Source organism: Salvia hispanica, chromosome 3, assembly GCF_029641045.1.
Source record: "Salvia hispanica isolate PSC_SH4W2 chromosome 3, Shi_PSC_v1, whole genome shotgun sequence".
NCBI classification, from domain to species: domain Eukaryota; kingdom Viridiplantae; phylum Streptophyta; class Magnoliopsida; order Lamiales; family Lamiaceae; genus Salvia; species Salvia hispanica.
This window is the reverse complement of record NC_142694.1, coordinates 15,730,378-15,750,995: the sequence shown is the minus strand read 5'-3', so window position 1 is coordinate 15,750,995 and position 20,618 is coordinate 15,730,378. Positions and strand designations below refer to the sequence as shown.

Genomic DNA, 20,618 nt, shown 5'->3' with positions numbered 1-20,618 from the left:
TAGAAAAGAAAGTCCCTAGTCCCACTAACCTTTTGAATTACTGAAATACAATTGAGTTTATAAAATGTCTATATAAAAAAAGTCCTAGTTTTCTTTATATTTTAAAAAGAACTGAGTCCTTAGTCTAAGTCAAATTGCATTTTTTATGTATAGGTGCCTACTGCCGTGCCCCATTTGTAAACCTTGGCCATTTAATATCAAGAAAATTTCATGACTGAAGTTATGGAGAAAATAAAGTTATACTCCACTTTTCTAATTATTATAACCAATAAATTATATTCATTTCGAACTAAAAAAAAATGGGCTAGTTTTTCATTTTGGCTCATCCTTTAAAACTAGATAAAGTTTAAATAATGAAAGTTTCGAACTAATAATAACATGAACCTCACAATTCACTGACATTACTTTCGTTACATTTTCTCTTCTCTTTCTTATTTTTTCTTATCTCTCTTATTTTATTAATTGCACATTAAAACTCGTTTCATATTCAAAACTTTTGGGAGATGGAGAGAGTAATACTGTACATTATATGACTTCGTTATTTTTCCAGCGCTCATCAAATAATTCATGTTTATTTAACTACCATTATTTAATCATATAAAGCAAGTAAATTAATCACATTTGAGATTTGACTCATGAGAACTCCACACCGAAACAAAAATCATCACTAAATTTATATTTAGACGACTTCTGTCTTTTGCCTCGAAACATCCCTGTTTGTTCACACACACCTTTTTTAGTGGTAGCTCAAATCTTGTGTACCCAACACATATTACAACTTTTCAAATCAAGCCTAATGGATAGATCTTCCCATCTCTACCTCCTTATACCATCACTCTTACTTCTTCAATGGCAGATCGATTATGGCTTAGCCAAAACAGATATCGAAACTGATCGTTCTTCACTTTTGACCTTCAAATCTCGAATCTCTTTAGATCCCCATAATATACTGACCAAAAGTTGGAGCAGTGAGAGCAATATTTGTAGTTGGATCGGAGTTACTTGTGATTCTCGCCTTCAAAGAGTGACTCAGTTGAATATATCATCTATGGATCTTGTAGGAACCATTCCATCAGAAATCGGAAACCTTGCTTTTCTCGCTTCGTTAGATGTGAGCGAGAACTCTTTTCATGGTCCTATTCCCACATCTATTTTCAACATGTCGAATTTAGAAGTTTTGAATTTGAGGAATAATAGTTTGTCTAGTGGCCTACCTCTTGACATATGCAAACACAATTTGCATAGGCTCAAGAGACTTCGTATTTCTTACAACAAGTTGTATGGGGAGATACCATCGAGTTTGCAGCAGTGCTCGCAGCTTGAGTATCTTTCTTTGTATAGCAACAACTTCAGTGGACATGTGCCAGCACAAATTGGGAACTTGACATTGCTTCAACAATTGTTCTTTGGTGCCAACTATTTGAGTGGTAAGATCACATCTCCATTCTTAAATTTCTGTGATTTACGTTTGTGAATATATTACTCTTTTAACTTTTTACACTCCACTATAATTCTTACTCTCTTAGTCCCTCAAAAATAGAAACTTTATAGGACAGCATAGTTTAATTGCGAAATTGGTAAAATAGTAAATAGTAGATAGAATGTAAAAATAATTGAAATATTGTTAGTAGAGAATGATCCAGCATAGCACCATCAGAGAGATTACATAGACGCCGCCCCCTGTTGCAGAAGTTGCTGTTTTTGAACAAAGAAAAGAAGATGACCGGTTATGATTTATGTAATTGTTGACTGATCAAAATGGGAAAAGGAAACTACTACTACTCTTTAAGGACATAAAGGAGTAAATTTTAATTGGAGTGGATACACATCCATATGATATGTGTACACGAGTTGCAAATAACAAATGAAATAGTATGAAATTTCATTCAATATTTTTTATTTAATTTCATATAGTACTTTGTTCTATTAAGAAATAATTTCATATTGCATTCACAAAATTCATATACAGGATATTGATTTGAAGCATTTATTCAGGTAATATTCCAAGAGAAATTGCGAACTTGACAATGCTTCAATTTTTGGATTTTGGTAACAACAAGTTAAGTGGTAAGATTTTATCTCATGCTCTTACACACCACCCTACATTTGTTTTGGCATGAATGGTAGTAATATGGTATTGAAATTATCTTTTTAAATCCAACTCTTTTTTACGAATATCTACAATTTACATTATTTCAAAATAGCATAATTATGGTAATTAAATTGGATTTTCAAATTTTTATATTTACACAGGTTACATTCCAAAAGAGATTGGCCGTCTTTTTAACCTGGTAGAGTTGGATTTGGGAATGAACAATTTCAATGGATCATTGCCAGAAGAGATTGGAAACATGACACTCCTTCAACGTTCATGGCTCAACAACAATAATTTAAGTGGTATGATTTCTTTGAACTTGTATTGGATTAATGATGATATTGCTAATTGTATTGAGCTATGAAAACTCTATGACATTTCTACTTCGTGTCAATTTACTGTTATAAGAAAGTAAATAATTTATTTTCATCTTGATCCATAGTTGATTATATAATTATGTCTTTCCATTTTAATAGTTTTATGTCTCAATATTTATTTTGATGTGTTGCCCAAAAATTTAAGGAATTATTTCGCAGGTAATATTCCGAAAGAAATTGGTCGTCTTAATAATTTGCAGATACTCAATATAGCAACCAACGCAATTATTGGACCATTACCAAGGGAAATTGGAAACCTGACAGACCTTCGTGAGCTATGGCTTTTCGAAAATAAATTAAACGGTATCTATCTCACCAGTTTGTTTGTCTTGATTCTTACTACTTATTATTAATTAGATCAAAATGTGTAGAATTTTGAGTGATAGAATCTAAATCTTTTTGTAAAAGTATTCTGAGCAATACCTGCGTAGAGAGCATTTATCTAATCTAAACAAGGTAGTACTACTTCATAGTAAAACTGTAGGGATCGGATAACTAAATCTAAGTGTGGATGATTTATAATTATACAGGGGATATTCCAAAAGAAATTTTTCTTCTCAATAATTTATTGCAAGTGAACATCGGAACCAACCGACTTCGTGGATCATTGCCTAGAGAAATTGGTAACACAACCATTCAAGATCTGTGGCTTGATACCAATAACTTAAGTGGTATGATTTTCTATCTCATTTTGCTCTTTCATGCCGTTTATGTAAATTCTGTCAATTTCATGAATATAAGAAATGTATGCTTCGAAACAAAACTTGGTGAGGAATCAATTAAGTTATGTGGAGTACCTTTTATATAGATAGATGATCATTCGTGATAATTCTTTTTCTAGACATAAAAGTAGACTAGTAGCCATAATGTAGTATTGTAACCATACATAAACAAAAATACACAAGTACCATGTTAATACAACCTTATTGTGTTTAGATAATTAGATAAATTGCACATCCATGTAACAAATAAAAAAATGCACCCTATGTTCACGAAATAACGTGTCTCAATTGCCATTTTTGGCTGTCGGTAATTCAAAGTCGGCTTAAATTTTCTCATTTTAGATAAGTGGGTCTCACAATCTACTAACTATTACACTCATATGTATTCCACTAATTTTCCATTCACTTTCCTCCATTTTCAAAAACTTATGCAAGTCAAACTACTCCCTTCATCCCTTAAAAATATGTGCAAGTCAAACTTTTGAAGGGTCATGCATAAATAATACTACTACTATTGTTAAGAGATGATTTCTCTTAACAAGATTCCGGCGTCGCGGATGCGATCGTCGGATGTATAAAAGGTAGATGAGGTAGTCGCGGAAGCTTTGCCCGTCGATCAAACCAAGATCAATACCGAATTAAAATAAGCGATAAAAATAAGATAAAGGTAATTGTATTTCTTGATTGAATAATGAGAATAATAATAGGTCCTATTTATAATACTCATATGAATAACCTAATTTGGTGAATAAGATAATAATGATATGGAAAAGATATGATAAAATAACAATAGAGATATGAGAGATATTCTATAGATATATCCGTATCAACTATTGTTTACTACTCTCTTCGTTCCATGTTTAAGGAGTCATTTTTCTATTCAGAGAAGTTCCAAGTTAATTGAGTCATTTCTATTTTTGGCAAAAAAGTAATTCTCATTTTTATATTATTCTCTCTTCATCTCTCTTACTTTATTTTTTCTTACTTTTTTCACCAACCATTTAACACACTATTCTTAAACTCCGTGCCCAAAAGAAATGTCTCTATTAACAAGGAACGAAGGGAATATATATTATTGTAACTCATTATTGTGTCTAATGATTTTGATTCCACGGTGCCTCAAAACTGGGCTTGACATGCACAGAATAAACTTTCAGGTCCAATACCATCCACCTTTGTGAATCAATTAGGAATGCTTAATTTGGCACTCTATTCCAACAACTTAAGTGGAGTGATTCCACCATCCATTTGCAACTTGAGATCCCTTCAAATCCTCTATTTATCATACAATAACTTGGAAGGAGCACTTCCATATTGTCTGGTGAACCTGAGGAAATCTTTGTTAATACTTCATTTGAGTGCAAATAAACTTACAGGCATCCTACCAACGTTCACAACAGGTTGCAGTCTTCAGTCAATCGATCTGAATGGCAACAGATTGAATGGAACCCTACCCCAAAGTCTAGAAAACTGTCAGGGTTTGCGGGCCATCGACATTGGTGAAAATGAAATACAAGGTGTGTTTCCCTTTTGGATGGAAACATTCCCTCAACTTCGCATCCTCGTTTTAAAGTCAAATAAGTTCGTTGGTACGATGTTGATGGCTTCAAACACTAAGATGTCATTTCCAATGTTGCAAGTCCTGGATGTATCGCATAATGCATTTGTTGGCTCTCTACCTGAGAGATATTTCAAGAACTTTCACGGTATGATAGATGCCAAGGAAAACCAGACCGATGATGGAGAAAATTTGTTTCTAAGATATATAGAGTTGACGCTCACATTGAAAGGATTGGATCAGTTATTGCGACGACTATTGGATACATTTACAACTATTGACTTATCCTCCAACGGATTCTCTGGGATCATTCCACCTTCGGTGGCGAATCTTAAGTCTCTTAGATACTTGAATTTGTCACATAATAACATTGAAGGACATATACCGTCATCTCTTGGAGGTATGAGTATCCTCGAGTCGTTGGACTTGTCTTCAAACAAACTGGATGGAGAGATTCCAGGTGGATTGACAAATCTGACATTTCTTGCGAAGTTAAACCTTTCGATGAATAATCTCGAGGGAAAAATACCACATGCTGGTCAACTTTCCACATTTGATAACGAATCATATGTGGGAAATGCAGGGTTGTGTGGATTTCCATTGACGAAAAAATGTGAGAGGAGCGATGGAAAACCATTACCACCTCATTTGGAAGTGGAATCGGATAGAGATATTGAGTGGGAGTATGTGTTTGCTGCTTGTGGATATGTTGCGGGCATAGGAATCATTTCCTGGCTGCTTTTATTTTGCCGAAGTTTCAGGTATAAATACTTCAAGAAAGTTGACGATGTGTTTGAGAAGGTCTTTGAGTGTTGCCAGCACTAGAAGAAATGAGATAGACGAAGAAAAGTTGCAAGGAATCAGGTTGGTGATTACGCTATTTAGTTTGGTAGCATGCGAGAATAAATATTAATGTGGTTGTAATAAATGTTAGTAAAAGGTTCGATATTAGTGTTTTGTTTATCTTGCCATTGTCTTTTCATATTTGTGTGTCTAAATTGTTGTAATTATGTATTAAGAATTGTTTTTATGAAGGCCAGACTATTATTCCGCAAGCTATTAGTAACATTTTTCTCCAATCTTACTTGAGCACAAGCCAAAAGAGTGGCAACGTAGTTATAACCATTTGGATCGACTCCATCTTCAAGAACATTTAATTCTCTGAATCAGTTCAATGCTTTCTCCATCAAAATTTCATTTGGGAACTAAGGGAAAAACTAGAATTTCTAAAATGCAAAATAAATTCATACATTAGAAAAATACAGTGTTCCTCAATTCTTTGATCACCGGTATAGATATCAGGCAATGTTTGGTGTGGTAATGACGTATACCGTTCATCCGATCAGATACCTAATTATTCAAAATTTAGTGGTCCAAACATATTGTCATGTGACGTGTCTAGTTAATTGGTTGGACACCGCATGCCAATATATTCGGATAATTTAGACCTAAAATTTAAATACCAAACAATTAAATTATGGTATCAACATTTCTATCTTTTCTCTCAAATACATAGATACAAGCAAATCAAATCACTCCTTGTATAATAACTTAGTAGTATAAACTAAATATCTTGATATAGTTTACACCTCAAATCACTCCTCGCTTAATTTACACAACATATCTTGTGACTTGTTATATCTTTATACAAAGATGTACTACTACTAAAATTAAGGATAAGAGGATAAGTGAGAGTATGAAATTTGGGAGATTATTTAGTTCAACAAAATCGTATCTCGTACAATTCCCCTTTCAGACAAAACATCCTATAATAAGCCGACACATGTGAATCCACCATTGCTCCTTTGCTTACATTCGAAGCACAAAAAAGGAAACCACTCAAGGCAGCTGATGAGATGAGATCGGAGACGTTGACTCTCGTCCTGGTCAATCTGGCCGGAATCATGGAACGCGCCGACGAATCTCTCCTCCCCGGAGTCTACAAGGAAGTCGGCGCCGCGCTGCATGCGGACCCCACCCGCCTCGGCTCCCTCACCCTCTTCAGATCCATCGTCCAGTCCTCCTGCTACCCCCTCGCCGCCTACCTCGCCGTCCGCCACAATCGCACCTCCGTCATCGCCGCCGGCGCTTTCCTCTGGGCCGCCGCCACTTTCCTCGTCGCCATCTCCTCCACCTTCGCTCAGGTTTTGCATCAAAATCTCATTTTTTTCTGTCCCAGCTCTTCCAAATTGTGATCGGATTTGTTCTTATCGGTGAATTTCAAAGTTCAAGATTTGATTTTTCTCCGATTTCAATGCTCCTCGGTTTGAAATGCAGAGCAGTTAAATCAGTTGGTTTTACTATTTTGCCTTATGTTTATTGAGAAAATCTAGTATCGATTAGTTTGCAAATTTGGTTAATTTAGTTATTTTGCTTCCAAATCTGAACTTTTCTGTACACTCTTGCAAATTGTGTGACCCGGATTTCCAAGAATTGAATCTATTATCGGATAATAGTCATTCAAATCACGAAATTTGATCAAATTGTGGTCTTTCCATAAAGTTTGGAAACCGAATATTAAATCACAGAGTTTCAAAATTTTCAATTGTTCCAACCGTGCAAATTTAGGTGAAATTGATTGTGATGTGGCAGCCGAACCAAGGGGGCGGTTGGGCACAGGTTTGGGGCAATTCCAATAAAAAAATCCTCGTAGAAATGACCAGAATTTGATCAAAATTCGTGATTTAAATGACAATTATCCCATTAATAAGTTCAAGATTCGAATTTTTTTGTCTTCCTTGTAATTTGGCATGATTGAAGTGTTTGTATCAGAATTCGTAATCTTTAATCTTGTTGCTTGCTTTCCTAATTTGGTTTTGGAGCAGTTAAAGCAGATGGTTTTTAAAGAATCTTGGTTAACATTTTGCCTTAGATTTCTTGAGTAAATGCAACTTTGATTTAGTACAAAAGAAATGGGAAGTGAGTTCATGGAAATCTAAATGTAGTGTTGCTTGTAGGTTTGTTGCATTTGCATCATGAGGTGTTAAGATTGATCTTCTTCCATAGGTGGCAATCTCAAGAGGTCTGAATGGGATAGGCCTTGCCATAGTCACACCAGCAATCCAGTCTCTCGTAGCCGACTCGACCGATGACACGAATCGTGGCACCGCGTTCGGTTGGCTGCAGTTGACAGGAAACTTCGGCTCCATCATCGGTGGCCTCCTCTCCGTCCTCATAGCCTCCACCACGGTCATGGGGATCCCCGGTTGGAGGATCGCGTTCCACCTCGTTGCAATATTAAGCGTCGTGATCGGTGCATTAGTCCATCTCTTCGCCAACGATCCCCGGTTTACTGACAGCGATGGCAAGAGGAAGGAGCAGCCTCCACACAAGCCGTTTAAGGAGGAAGTGAAGGAGCTCGTTAAGGAAGCGAAGGCAGTGATGAAAGTACCTTCGTTCCAGATATTGGTTGCTCAGGGCGTCTCTGGCTCATTCCCGTGGTCATCTCTGTCGTTTGCTCCTATGTGGCTCGAGCTCATGGGGTTCTCTCACAAGAAAACAGCAACTATCTTGACATTGTTCAACGTTGCTGGATCACTCGGGGGTTTGTTTGGGGGGAAGATGGGCGACACGCTTGCTAAGCCGTTGCCAAATGCTGGTAGGATTATACTCTCGCAGATAAGCTCTGGCTCGGCCATCCCGTTAGCTGCGATTTTGCTGCTCGGATTGCCCGATGACCCTTCCTCTGCAGCTATGCACGGCTTCGTGTTCTTTGTCACCGGTTTCTTCATCTCCTGGAATGCTCCGGCTACTAACAAGTAAGGTTTTAATGTTAAATTGGCAATGTTGTTAATGGTAATTATCTGTCTTACTACTAACATTTGTGTTGTGAACAGTCCGATTTTCGCGGAAATAGTGCCAGAGAGGGCTCGAACGAACATCTATGCTTTGGACAGATCGTTCGAGTCTATCCTAGCTTCGTTCGCTCCACCTGTGGTGGGGATTCTAGCTCAGAACGTGTACGGATACAAGCCTGTCCCGACAGGGGCGGTGGACTCGAAAGCAATAGAAACGGATCGAGAGAATGCTGCCTCGCTTGGCAAGGCACTTTACACCGCAATAAGCATCCCTATGGCGATCTGCTGCGCGTTCTACTCGTTTCTCTACTGCACGTATCCGAGGGACAGGGACCGGGCGAGAATGGAGGCCTTGATCGAGTCAGAAATGATGGACATCGAAGCAGAAAATGCTGGTTTAGTGGAGGAACGCCCTCAGCTTCGCGTTGTGGAGAACGACAGTGTGGAGGAGAGGAGCGTGATCGATGTGGATTATGAAGGAGGGTCGAGCATTGAGTTTGATGAGAACGACGAGCAGAGACTGCTCGCCCGCGAGCTTGCGTTGTCCGATTCTTCAACGGTTGCCTTCAAGAGGTAGATTTTTAGACAGCATCAGATATATATAGGAAACTATGTTATTGGTAGCAACATATATACTTCATTTATTCAGCAGGAGTCTTTCCACGGTGTGTTGAAAATCTTGTGTATCTCTTAAAGAATAACGGCATTTTTGAATGATTTTGGAATATGATTTGAGGTGTTTGAATAAGATTTACACACACAAACATTGCATAAGACAACAACATCAGTACATCACTATTTTGATCTTTGAGAAAATGCTCAACTACATTTTGTCTATGTTGTATATTGTTAAATATCTCATTTATATTTTATTATAACATGTACAATTATAGATTAACTTAAATCTTGATTTAATGTATTCTAACGCTATTCATGTGTTTTCTTTTTGAGGTGACTTTTTTACTCAAGGTAAAACATTAAATATTTTTAAATGATCAAATATTTAAGGAAATTGGAAATTACAATAAAACGCATAATACTGTTCAGTCTCCGCTAATTCGGCCAATTTTTGTGAGGCATTTTCGGCCTCTTAGTTTGTTTGTTGGGCATTTGACTATATTCTTTGTTTTATTTCCATTTAAATACGAATATGATATTCCAAATTAATTTGTTTAACCAATTTGTTGTTTTAGGGTTTATAATTATTATTAAACGTTTGTTATTTATGGTTTAGATATCACTTGCTTCAACTTATTATATTTTAAAAAGTGTTTATAAACCAAATTAGGACATTTAGATAGCTGAAACTTGAAACTAAGCATTACCCAAAAACTTTTTTTAAAAAAAAAAACCCTAAAATAGATCAAAGTTTGAATTAAAGATACATAAATTATTCATTTGTCTAATTCATGAGAATATTTGCATGGGTATTTGGGTAGTGACAAATGTGCATAATTGTACGTACATAATCGAACTTTTTTTAACATGTACCCTTGAAAATTGATTCATAAACATTAATTAATTTAACATAAATTTCATACTAATCATTTTTTAACACTTTCAAAAAAAATTAAAAATTTAAGTTATATATTTGTATATTTAAGAAAATATTTACTTTTTTACTAAATATTGTATGATTAATTCGAATTGAGCTCAAAATCATGTTACAATTTGATATAAAATTTCTATATCACTTCTTTCTTGTTGCTACATAATAATACAGCAAATAACAAACTTAACTTCTAATTAAATTCAATTAAATTTAAAAATTTAAGAATATTATGTACATATACAATTATATGTACATTTGTCTTTCCTCTATTTGAGCATTAGTACGTACGAGTCCTTATACGAAACCATGAGAATAAAGATCATCAATAATTTTAAGCTGTCTTATATGATAAATTTAAAGGAAAATCTCACTTAACTTAAATACGTTGAGTATATATTTGTGAATTGTCATCAAGTTTCCTCAATATATATATATACATTGCGACGGAGAATAACTCAACGAGATACAATTATTATAGCGGCAGCGCTTTTAAATCGAGAAAAGGGCATAAAATCTAAAATAAGAGATAAATAGTCAAATATAGGGATATGATACGAAAATCAACTCAATTTTATCAAAACCTTAAGTGTTGACTATTGAATTTTTGGAATTTTGTGTCATTTTCAATATTCACCGAATTTTATTCTCCAAAAACAAAAGGAGTGAATCAATGCACCGTCACTACCAGTCTACCAGTCTCGTGTTCCCATTGAACTGTATTATATAATCTCTAATAAATATACAAAAGGAGATTCCAATTTTGTATTAGTATTATTATACTAGTATAAATTAAGCTCACATAAAGTCGCCGTCGGTGGATTTACGTTTACCTACTTATATAATTCAACTTGTCGTCGACTTTGACGCACATGATATATCATGGCTTTGCTATGGTCCCAAATTAATCATAATTTTGGGCACTTTCATGTTTGACACTTCATCATGATTTACTCATTTGCAATATGTGAATTTTCAAATCTTAAAGTACTTCAATAACAAGAGACATAATCTTCGCAGTACTTCGGTAACAAATATAAATATTTTACATTTTAGAGTTTATAGAAATTAATCACAACAAATTCATCAAATTTTTATTCAACACATGAAATTTGAAAATAAAAATATTAAATTTCATTTTTTATAAACGGATATTTTAAATACTGCCTCCAATCCTATAGAAATATGTCACATTTCCTTTTTCGTCTTACTAATAAAAATAGTACTCCTACATAACCGTTACGACAACTTTTTTCTCATTCTTTTTTACTTTATCATTTATGAATCTCACCATCAACTAAACAATTTCAACTATATGTTTTCTCTTATTTTATCAATTACACATTAAAATTCGTGTCAATCTTAAAGGATCTATTTATATGGTACAGATGGAGTATTATTAACAAAAATAATTTGAAAAATATTGAAATAAAGTGCTCCTAATTTAATTTAATATTGAAATACGAGAGAGATTAATGGGTTAGGGTTTATACTATTTTCTTGATTGCTTACATAACATTAGACTATTTTCTTAATTGCTTACATAAGATTAGACTATTTGGAAAACCTATTTTGGAAAACCGCGTAAATACACTAGGCCCAAAGTGCAGAGGCGCCATGTGAGTAATCCATCATCCTCCAAACCCCCCCATTAAATCCCTCTCCACTTTCACTATCAATTCCACACCTCTCTCACTCTCTCCAAAATAATGCCACTCCCAAACACTCTTCTCAAACACCATATCCAAATAATTGGCCATTAGATCTCCAAACAAAGAGACATAGATTTCAGCAAACAAGTTTCAACAATGGCTCCACTCCATCCCTCTGTTTCCATTTCCATCAAGGTACTCTTGCTCCTTTTCTTCACTTCTTCACTCATTTCTGCCCTACATGATCAACAAGACTTCCCCATTATCAAGAAAACCTCCAATTCCACCACTAAACTATCCACCAAAAACCAAACCAAACTCATTAAACCCGCTTCACTCCCCTCCAAGAATCACACCAAACTGATCGCAACCTCATCCGATTCACCCAAGAACAAAACCAAACTCCTCAACCCCACCTCCACCATCAAGAAACTCAACTCCACCTCCAAAATCCCCCTCCCAACCAAAAAAATCCCAGATCCAAACCCCAAGAACAAGACGATCAAGCCCAATCCATCCAAATCCCACATCGAAAAAACCAACTGGATCGATCAAGAAGACGACGATGAAGACGATTTAGTATCCGAATTCAGAGAACTCCCATCGAAATTCCAAGAATCAATCGTCCCAGATTTGGAAAAAATCTCCCAAACATCTAGAATCTACCTATCTAAATACAACAAAGAATTCACAAGAGGATTCAAACCCTACGTCGGCAACAAATACGCATCAAAAATCGCATCTTTAGTCTCATTCACATTCATCATCATCCCCCTCATTCTCGTCTCACTGATGTTCAGCCGAATCAAAGCCTATTTCTCCATCCAAAAGCTCCTCATCTTCATCCAAATCTACCTCTCCATCTACTTCGCCATCCTCGCCCTCTCCTCCCTCGCTACGGGGCTCGAGCCGCTGAGGTTTTTCTACTCTACTTCGCACTCCACCTACGTCTGCGTCCAGGTTTTACAAACCCTCGGCTACGTGTTGTACCTCCTGCTGCTGCTGATGTACCTCATCCTCGTGTTCTCGACGGAGACTGGGCCGGTGACTAAGTTGTTGGGCCTGGCCCAGACGTTTGTGGGCTTTGCGGTGGGTTTGCATTATTATATGACGGTGTTTCACAGAGCTGTCATGCACCAGCCGCCAAAGACCACGTGGAAGGCTCACGCGCTATACGCCACGTGTTTCCTTGTCATTTGTCTGTTAGCTAGGGGTGACAGGCACAAGAAGGCTTACTTGGAAGAAGGCGGTGGAGAGGGCAAAAAGAGTTGAATTTTTTTTTTTTTTAATCATAATTATTCTTTTTTTTTTGCTCTTTTAGGGATGGTATTTTTTTGTTGCTTCTAATCTTTGTCATACAAATTTGTAATTTATTCGGAGTTTAATAAAATAAATCATTATTCTGAATCTTGTAAGTATACACTTCAATACTGCATAGTAGTTAAAAAACATTAAGATATTTGACTACAAATTCCTAAATTTTGATCAGCACTAAATCATTAATTTGTTCTAATTCTACAATCAAGATTGTAATGTTAACATGAAATCTTAATTCAATAAATAACAATTGACATAATTTAATTATATTTTGTTACCTAAAATGTAATGTCATATTAATTGACATCTAATAGTGTCATTTAAATAATTAATCAAGTTACGTCATCGCCAAATTTAATTAGTTAAAAATCAGAATAAGTCAATAATGTAGTTGCAATATCAATACAAATTTTAAAGATTCGTATTCAAAATCGGAACTCAATATTTGAAAATATACAAGAACTTACCCAAAAAACTACAACTAGTAATTAATAGTAGAACACTATAGAATATTGCATATTTATCAAAATTTAGTTGCCAAATTTTGAGAATAGATAAGTTAGAAATATACCGACGGTTTGAGGAATTCCTGTGTCGGTGTGAGGATAATTAACTCCATTTGCTATATCATAATTATAGACAAAACTCGTTTTCACACGAATTAAATTTCATTAAATGCTCGATCTATGTTTAGAATTGTATTAGCAGACAACGAATTAGATGGGGATTGTTAAATCAGTTAGATTAATTAATGATTTATCTATAGAGGGTACTGATTAGATGGGTTATTAATGCCAAGAAAATGAAAATCACTAATGTTTCTAGTGCGAAATGTGCAAAACAAAATATAGTGTTTACAAACCAATGAACGATCTGACGTATCTAAAGTAACTCATTAATACTAGCAAAAACATGTCTTAATAATTTTATTGAATAAACTGGAAGAAATCTTCGTAGATATTATGCTATTACGAGGGTATTCAGATCATTGCTTAACAAATGTTACGTGCAGATGGCTAAGCTTATACTTTTTTTACACCATTTTGTGGATAAGACTGTGAGTCAACCACGGCTCATGACATGACATTTTGTTTTTTAAAAAAAATTAAAATTATGTAATCTTCATTAAATTTATGTTTATATTATTTTTATATTTTACTTGCATATTTTTTAAAAATTGTAAATCACGTAAGTTTTAGTTATTTTAATACAGTTATATATTTTTCGTTTCATTATTAAATTATAATTGTAATGTATAACTGAAAAAAAAAGTGATAATAAATTTAAATACTACTCCAAGTGATTTAGAATACATGTAAATGATGCAAATCATGAAAATAAGTAGGTAAATAACTAACTATTTGAAATTTAAATGTTTATTGGTTTATAACCATTTATTGCCCTAAGATGTAGCCTATATACACGTTACATGGGCCCTATGACTTGTAGCCCATATGGACATTTACATGTTCCTAGAATTTTTAAGTTAGTTAAAAAATGTATTTTTCTTTAAATGATACTTCTCCATTCCGTTCGTTCCATAGTAATAGAGTTATTTCCCTTTTTAGTAAAAGTCAACACATTTTCTTTTATTTACTTATTTTTTATTACTTTATTCTTTATCTTTTTCATTTTCTATTTTATTTTTCTTTTATTTAGTTCATAACACAATTTTTCTTAATCTGGTGGAAAGAAATATCTTCACTGCTATAAGAGGATGGACTAGTACCATACTTTGCGACATGGTCATGAATATTTCTTGTTAATGATTTGGGTAAAATTTGTAACAAATGTTGGAGACCATGAAATTTAATTATTTGATTGTCATTCCAGGGAAGTGATCAATTGCTAACTAATTAGCAATCTCAAATTAAGATTAAATCTTAGCCATTAGATTAGAAGATCTAATGGTTGAAATAATGTCACTTGAAATATATTTTTAATTAAGAAAATTCATAAATAAAATTAGGCAGTATTAATGTCAATTCTCTCTCATTAAAATCATCTTAAAACTTTAAATTTACGTAATTCTCTCAATTTAAATTATTTTTCGCAAAAAATATATCAAATCAAAGATAATTTTATAAGGATTCCAACGAGATTTTAATTGCATATGTTCCGACGACGTTCGGATGATGAAATTTGATATTTTTTATTTTAGTTTTCGTAAATGTTGATAACCAGATTTTTATCAACAAATACATCAAAAAATCTCAATAAAACCATGTAAAAATCTCAATAAATATGTGTTGATATTTTCTTGTACTAGTGTTGATATTCTTATGTCATATTGTTGATATTTGTAATACACTATGTTGATATAAAAAAATATTCACGAAAATTATCATATGATAACATAATGACGATATTACCCTTTCGTTGAAATTTTATCTACTATTTATTGAAATTCGTAAGATTTAATCTCATCCACTCATTTTAAAATTTAAGAATAGAGATTTAGTCTTACTTTTGGATTAAGTTGCTATAAGCATTAGAATATCACCCCGTCATTCCATATTCAAATCTATAGTCTAACAAATTTGACCACTTCATATTCAACAAATCCAGAATTTTCTTCTACTGTAAAAGAAAAAATCCATAAAAGTAGGAAGTCCTCAACTGAAGTACATATTTCAATAAACAAAAAGAAAACAAATGTACATATCTGAAAATTTAAATTTTTGGGGACTATTAACTGATCTGAACGCATTAAAGCATTCAAATTTCATATTAATTTTTTATTACTCCAAACTTATCTGTAAATTTAAATTTTGATAGGAAATAGAATAAACTATTCAGAAATTGAAATTAGTAGTAGTACGTGCTACTTTTTAATTATTAGGTTAGAAACATTTAAATAAAATATAATGATAATGTTAAAAAATCGAATGTTGGGATTCCTTTGGTTAAAAACACCAATTCAAATCGACTGAATTTCGAATCCGATTTGTCATTTTGACTTAATTAGATTCAATACATTGCAGGAGCGCCGTCTCGTCCCGTCGCGTTCCACGTCTCTCTGCGAAGATGTGGCTGGTGAGCCAGTTGCTATGTGCGTTGGCCACGTGGCGAGCTCCCGTGACGCCCACTCGCCGGCCCGCGAGTGGGGGTCGTTTACATCCGTTGAAAATTGGTTTTTTTACATTTTTTTTAATTCCGAAAAAATCGAAAAAAATTCCCCCAAAAATACTAGCCGTTTTTTCCAGTATTTCAATTTTTTTTTTCTAGTATTTTTTAAGCCCCCAATCACTCCTATAAATATCAAATCATTCCCATAAATTATCCACTTCTATTTTTTGTATTTTCGGATGTTGTAATTTTCTTGGTTTTTAATGATTTTATGAATTATTAGTATTAATTTAATATGTCAATGAAATATTAATTTAATTTGTTAGATACAAAAATAAAAAGTAAAATTGAATTAATAGTTAAGGGATGAGATGATTAAGAGCCGAGATGGAGGGATGCAGGATTGCATGTGCTGTCTCTTGGATAAGAGATGAAATAAAAAGTACAGTAAGACTCATGAATAATGAAGGAATGAGACGGTATTGAAACAAGGATGCGAATGACCTTATGTTTTTATTTTCCTGTTTTATTACTGCTGTAATTTGTGTTTTTGGTTTGCTTATTTTATAGTATTTGGTAGTTTGTCATTTTTCTATATTTTTTTATAAATTTTGCAATAATAAAATAGTGTAATACAAGTAGCAATATTATTATTAAAAAGGTATAAAAAAAGATAATGATGTGGTGGGATAATCATTAATAAACTAAAAATATAAATATAATTGGATTGAGAGAATATTAAGAATGTGGAAAAGAAACAATTAATATTAAAAAAAAGAGTGAACTTCAAAAATGGTCCCTGGACTATGGGTTTATCTCGAAAATGGTCCCTGGACTTTAAAAATATCACCAGTAGTCCCTGGACTAAGGGTTAATATCAAAAACGGTATTTTGAGATGAAAATGCCTTTTTGAGGGGTTTTGAAGGGTTTGGACAATTTGGTCTTTTTACACTTTTAACATTTTAAATCTGATATTATTTTAGTTATGTACTAAATCTGATATTATTTCAAAATTATCATTCTTCTTCCCTTTTGTCATCCTTCACTTTGTTTCTTTATTTCAATATTAGATTTAATTTTACAAAATTAAATTTTAAATTTCAATTTTTAAATATCAATAAATTTTTTTAATTAAAACTATTAATTCATGGAAACTATAAATATTGATTAAAACTATTAATTTTTGTTATTTAATATAATATTAAGCTGAATTGAAGAAGTACAGAAAAATAATATTAATCGTGATGGAAAAATAAGAGCTATTCTATTTAGCCTTCGTTAGGTTGTTATAATTGCTTGTGATTGAATATTATGAAGTCGACTAAAAATTTTGTATAGGAGTATTTTTGTTGAAATTTTCTAGTCATTTTGATTGATTGTTTTCAAATTAATAAACGAAAATTATATTAGTACACTATCAAATATTGATTATGACTAATAATTTTTGTTATTTAATAATTTTTATAATTAAAAAAATTTATTGATATTTAAAAACTGAAATTTAAAATTTAATTTTGTAAAATTAAATCTAATATTGAAATAAAGAAACAAAGTGAAGGATGACAAAAGGGAAGAAGAATGATAATTTTGAAATAATATCAAATTTAGTACATAACTAAAATAATATCAGATTTAAAATGTTAAAAGTGTAAAAAGACCAAATTGCCCAAACCCCCAAAACCCCTCAAAAGGGCATTTTCGTCTCAAAATATCGTTTTTGATATTAACCCTTAGTTCAGGGACTACTGGTGATATTTTTAAAATCCAGGGACCATTTTCAAGATAAACCCATAGTCCAGGGACCATTTTTGAAGTTTACTCTAAAAAAAATACTAGTTGCTTAGCTGTTTGGTCATTGATAAACATAATTACAAGTCGTTGAAGATTTATATATTAACTATACCTCCATTCATTGCAAAATCAATCTCATTCACAAACACATGATTTTGCTTCATAATAATTACCATGAATTGCTTAAAATAAATACTCCTATATGAAAATAACGGGAAATGAATAATATATACATTCCACCATTTTTTACAAAATATACAGTCAATTACCTACCTATAAATTCGAAAAATGATTGTTGCGTAATGCATGGAGTTAAATCGATATTTTTCCATTTGTTGACAACAGTAATTGAATTTGAAATTAAATTGATTTCAGTTATTGGCTTGCTATTCTATTGTTGACATTTGACCAAGCAAGAAGCTTGCTTGATTTTTAGTACTACTATTTTATTTTGTTGATTTGTTGATGATGTAAGCTTGAGCTTGTTTAAATTTTTATAATTATATTTAAAAAAAAAAAACTAGTACGCAGTTAAATTAGGTATATGTGACATGTGAGCATATGGGAATTTTGCAAAAATAAAAAATCATTGTTTTTTAAAAATCTGGCTTAGTCCAATTTCCTTTGGCTAATAACTCGATTATTCCGATTCTAAATATAACATATAAATATATCGCTAAAAATCTATGTATGTTTTGATCAAATGAGTAGGTAAAATCATTTTTTATATATACTTTGTGTATTAGCATACAATAATTAATCTAGACCAATGGCCTCTTTATATTTTTAACCTCTAGTACTTGTGTAGTTGAATTGAACCAAAGAGAAGTAAATAAAGGATCATTTTGTCATAAATTTGTCAACTTATCTCAATTCTCAACTTTAGAATTTTGTAATATAAAGTAGTAAAATATATCATCATATAACTAATGAAATTTAATTATGACTGGATTAATTAATACTGTCACCGTTGTAATCAAATCAAGGATGGTTGTCTCTATCATTCTCCTAAGCGTAAAGTATATCAGCCCTTTATTTGCTTTTTACTTAAAAAAAAAAGTGAACTGCGTAAATGGTACTTGATATTTGATTTTCGCACAGAACTACATAAATGGTACCTCATCTTTGATTTTTGCACGTAAATGGTACCTGATCTTTATTTTATATCATTTTTGGTACCCCGTGATAAAAATAACCCTAGATACTAAACATGTGACTTTTTTTTTCATGGAGGATATTTTTGAAAATTTCAATTAAATAGTACTCCGCAAATATGTGATTATTTTTTCTTCCTTTCTTATTTCTCTTTTTCTTCTTTATTTTCTTCTTCTTTCTTTTTTCTTCATTTTCTTCTTTCTTTTTAGTATTTTATCTTCCTTTCTTTTTTCTTTTCTCTTCTTTCTCTTCTTTCTTTTTAGTATTTTAAACATACATCAAATTGCATTCATAATAAAAATAAAAAAATACCTAATTAAATTAATTACTTAAAGTAATTATATCAATTGAATATTTTTTATTAAATTATTTTATACTCATTTTAAGGTTGAAACACCTAACTAAAAATATTCAACTTTTTATATCATTATGAATACAATTCACAATGTTAAATTTTTATTAAGACTATATTGATTAGTTACTAATTTAATGTAAACTAATAATAATAATAACAATAATTATTATAATAATAATTATTATTACATAATATTATGTGATTCATAATTTATATAATTATACTACAATTATTTATTAATTACTATAAGTTTATAAATTATACTACAATTATTTATTAATTACTATCAATTTTAGTATTATAACAATAATATTATTATAATAATTAAATATAATTTTAGTTATAATTATATTTAAGTATATTTGAATGATATTAAAATTGAATTAATTATTAATTTATAACATCAAAATAATAATATTAATATTGATTAATAATAATAGTATAAAGAGTGAGGAGAATGAGAGAAGATATTATAATATCACTTTTGACACTAATTTTATGTATGCCCAAAATACCCTCTATGACATAAATGAGAAATATATTTGTTTAAAGGGTATTTTAGGAAGAAAATTGCATTCGGTACCAAAAATGTGATTTATAGGTACCAAAAACGATATAAAATAAAGATCAGGTACCATTTACGTGCGAAAGTAAAAGATCAGGTAGTTCACTCTAAAAAAAAAAGCATCTCTTAACTTTATACTAATGTTTTGTTATTAATAACAGTGATCACTGTATAAAAATGGAGTATATATAAGTTCAGCGATGTATCTCAATCGTTTATCAATAATTGGACCAATTATAATAGACTTAATGGTCTAATTTGACGCTAACCTTTATAATTGAGTTACGAATAATTCAAAAAAATCTAGTACTCCACTATATATTAAATTTTATTCATCTGTGCCTCCCAAAATAATCCAAGCCCAACCCTGTATACTCCTACTTTTGCAGTCGTCTCATCGCAAAAATCTCATTTTAAAATCCATATTAATTAAAAATCTCAATCTCTTTTTTTTACTCTATTTCCATATTATGAAACAAATTTCCAAAATCGAGCCGTGACATAAGTATATTTTGTCGCCGTTAAATATTTAATTTATCGGCCGCAAATTACATCCTCACGCTTACCTAGGCACTTTGCTTACGTGGCAGCAAGCACACGAACGAAAATGCAGCT

At 32.2% G+C, this 20,618-nt stretch overlaps 3 protein-coding genes across 3 annotated transcripts; all 3 read left to right on the top strand.

The window, feature by feature from the left end:
- Positions 1-796: 796 nt before the first annotated feature.
- LOC125209326 (uncharacterized) lies at positions 797-5,647 on the top strand. Its single transcript, XM_089068135.1, has 6 exons — positions 797-1,470; positions 1,985-2,067; positions 2,254-2,397; positions 2,632-2,775; positions 3,003-3,143; positions 4,352-5,647. The coding sequence occupies exons 1-6, from the start codon at positions 797-799 to the stop codon at positions 5,575-5,577; spliced, it is 2,412 nt and encodes an 803-aa protein (XP_088924261.1). The 3' UTR covers positions 5,578-5,647.
- An 805-nt stretch (positions 5,648-6,452) lies between these two features.
- LOC125215671 (uncharacterized) lies at positions 6,453-9,297 on the top strand. The gene is made up of 3 exons (XM_048117167.2): positions 6,453-6,896; positions 7,759-8,510; positions 8,589-9,297. Exons 1-3 carry the CDS (start codon positions 6,609-6,611, stop codon positions 9,124-9,126), a joined length of 1,578 nt encoding a protein of 525 aa, XP_047973124.1. The 5' UTR covers positions 6,453-6,608; the 3' UTR covers positions 9,127-9,297.
- Positions 9,298-11,731: 2,434 nt separating this feature from the next.
- On the top strand, positions 11,732-13,157 carry LOC125209653 (cell wall integrity/stress response component-like protein). Its single transcript, XM_048109240.2, has one exon. It carries the CDS (start codon positions 11,907-11,909, stop codon positions 13,020-13,022), a length of 1,116 nt encoding a protein of 371 aa, XP_047965197.1. The 5' UTR covers positions 11,732-11,906; the 3' UTR covers positions 13,023-13,157.
- The last annotated feature ends 7,461 nt before the right edge of the window (positions 13,158-20,618 follow it).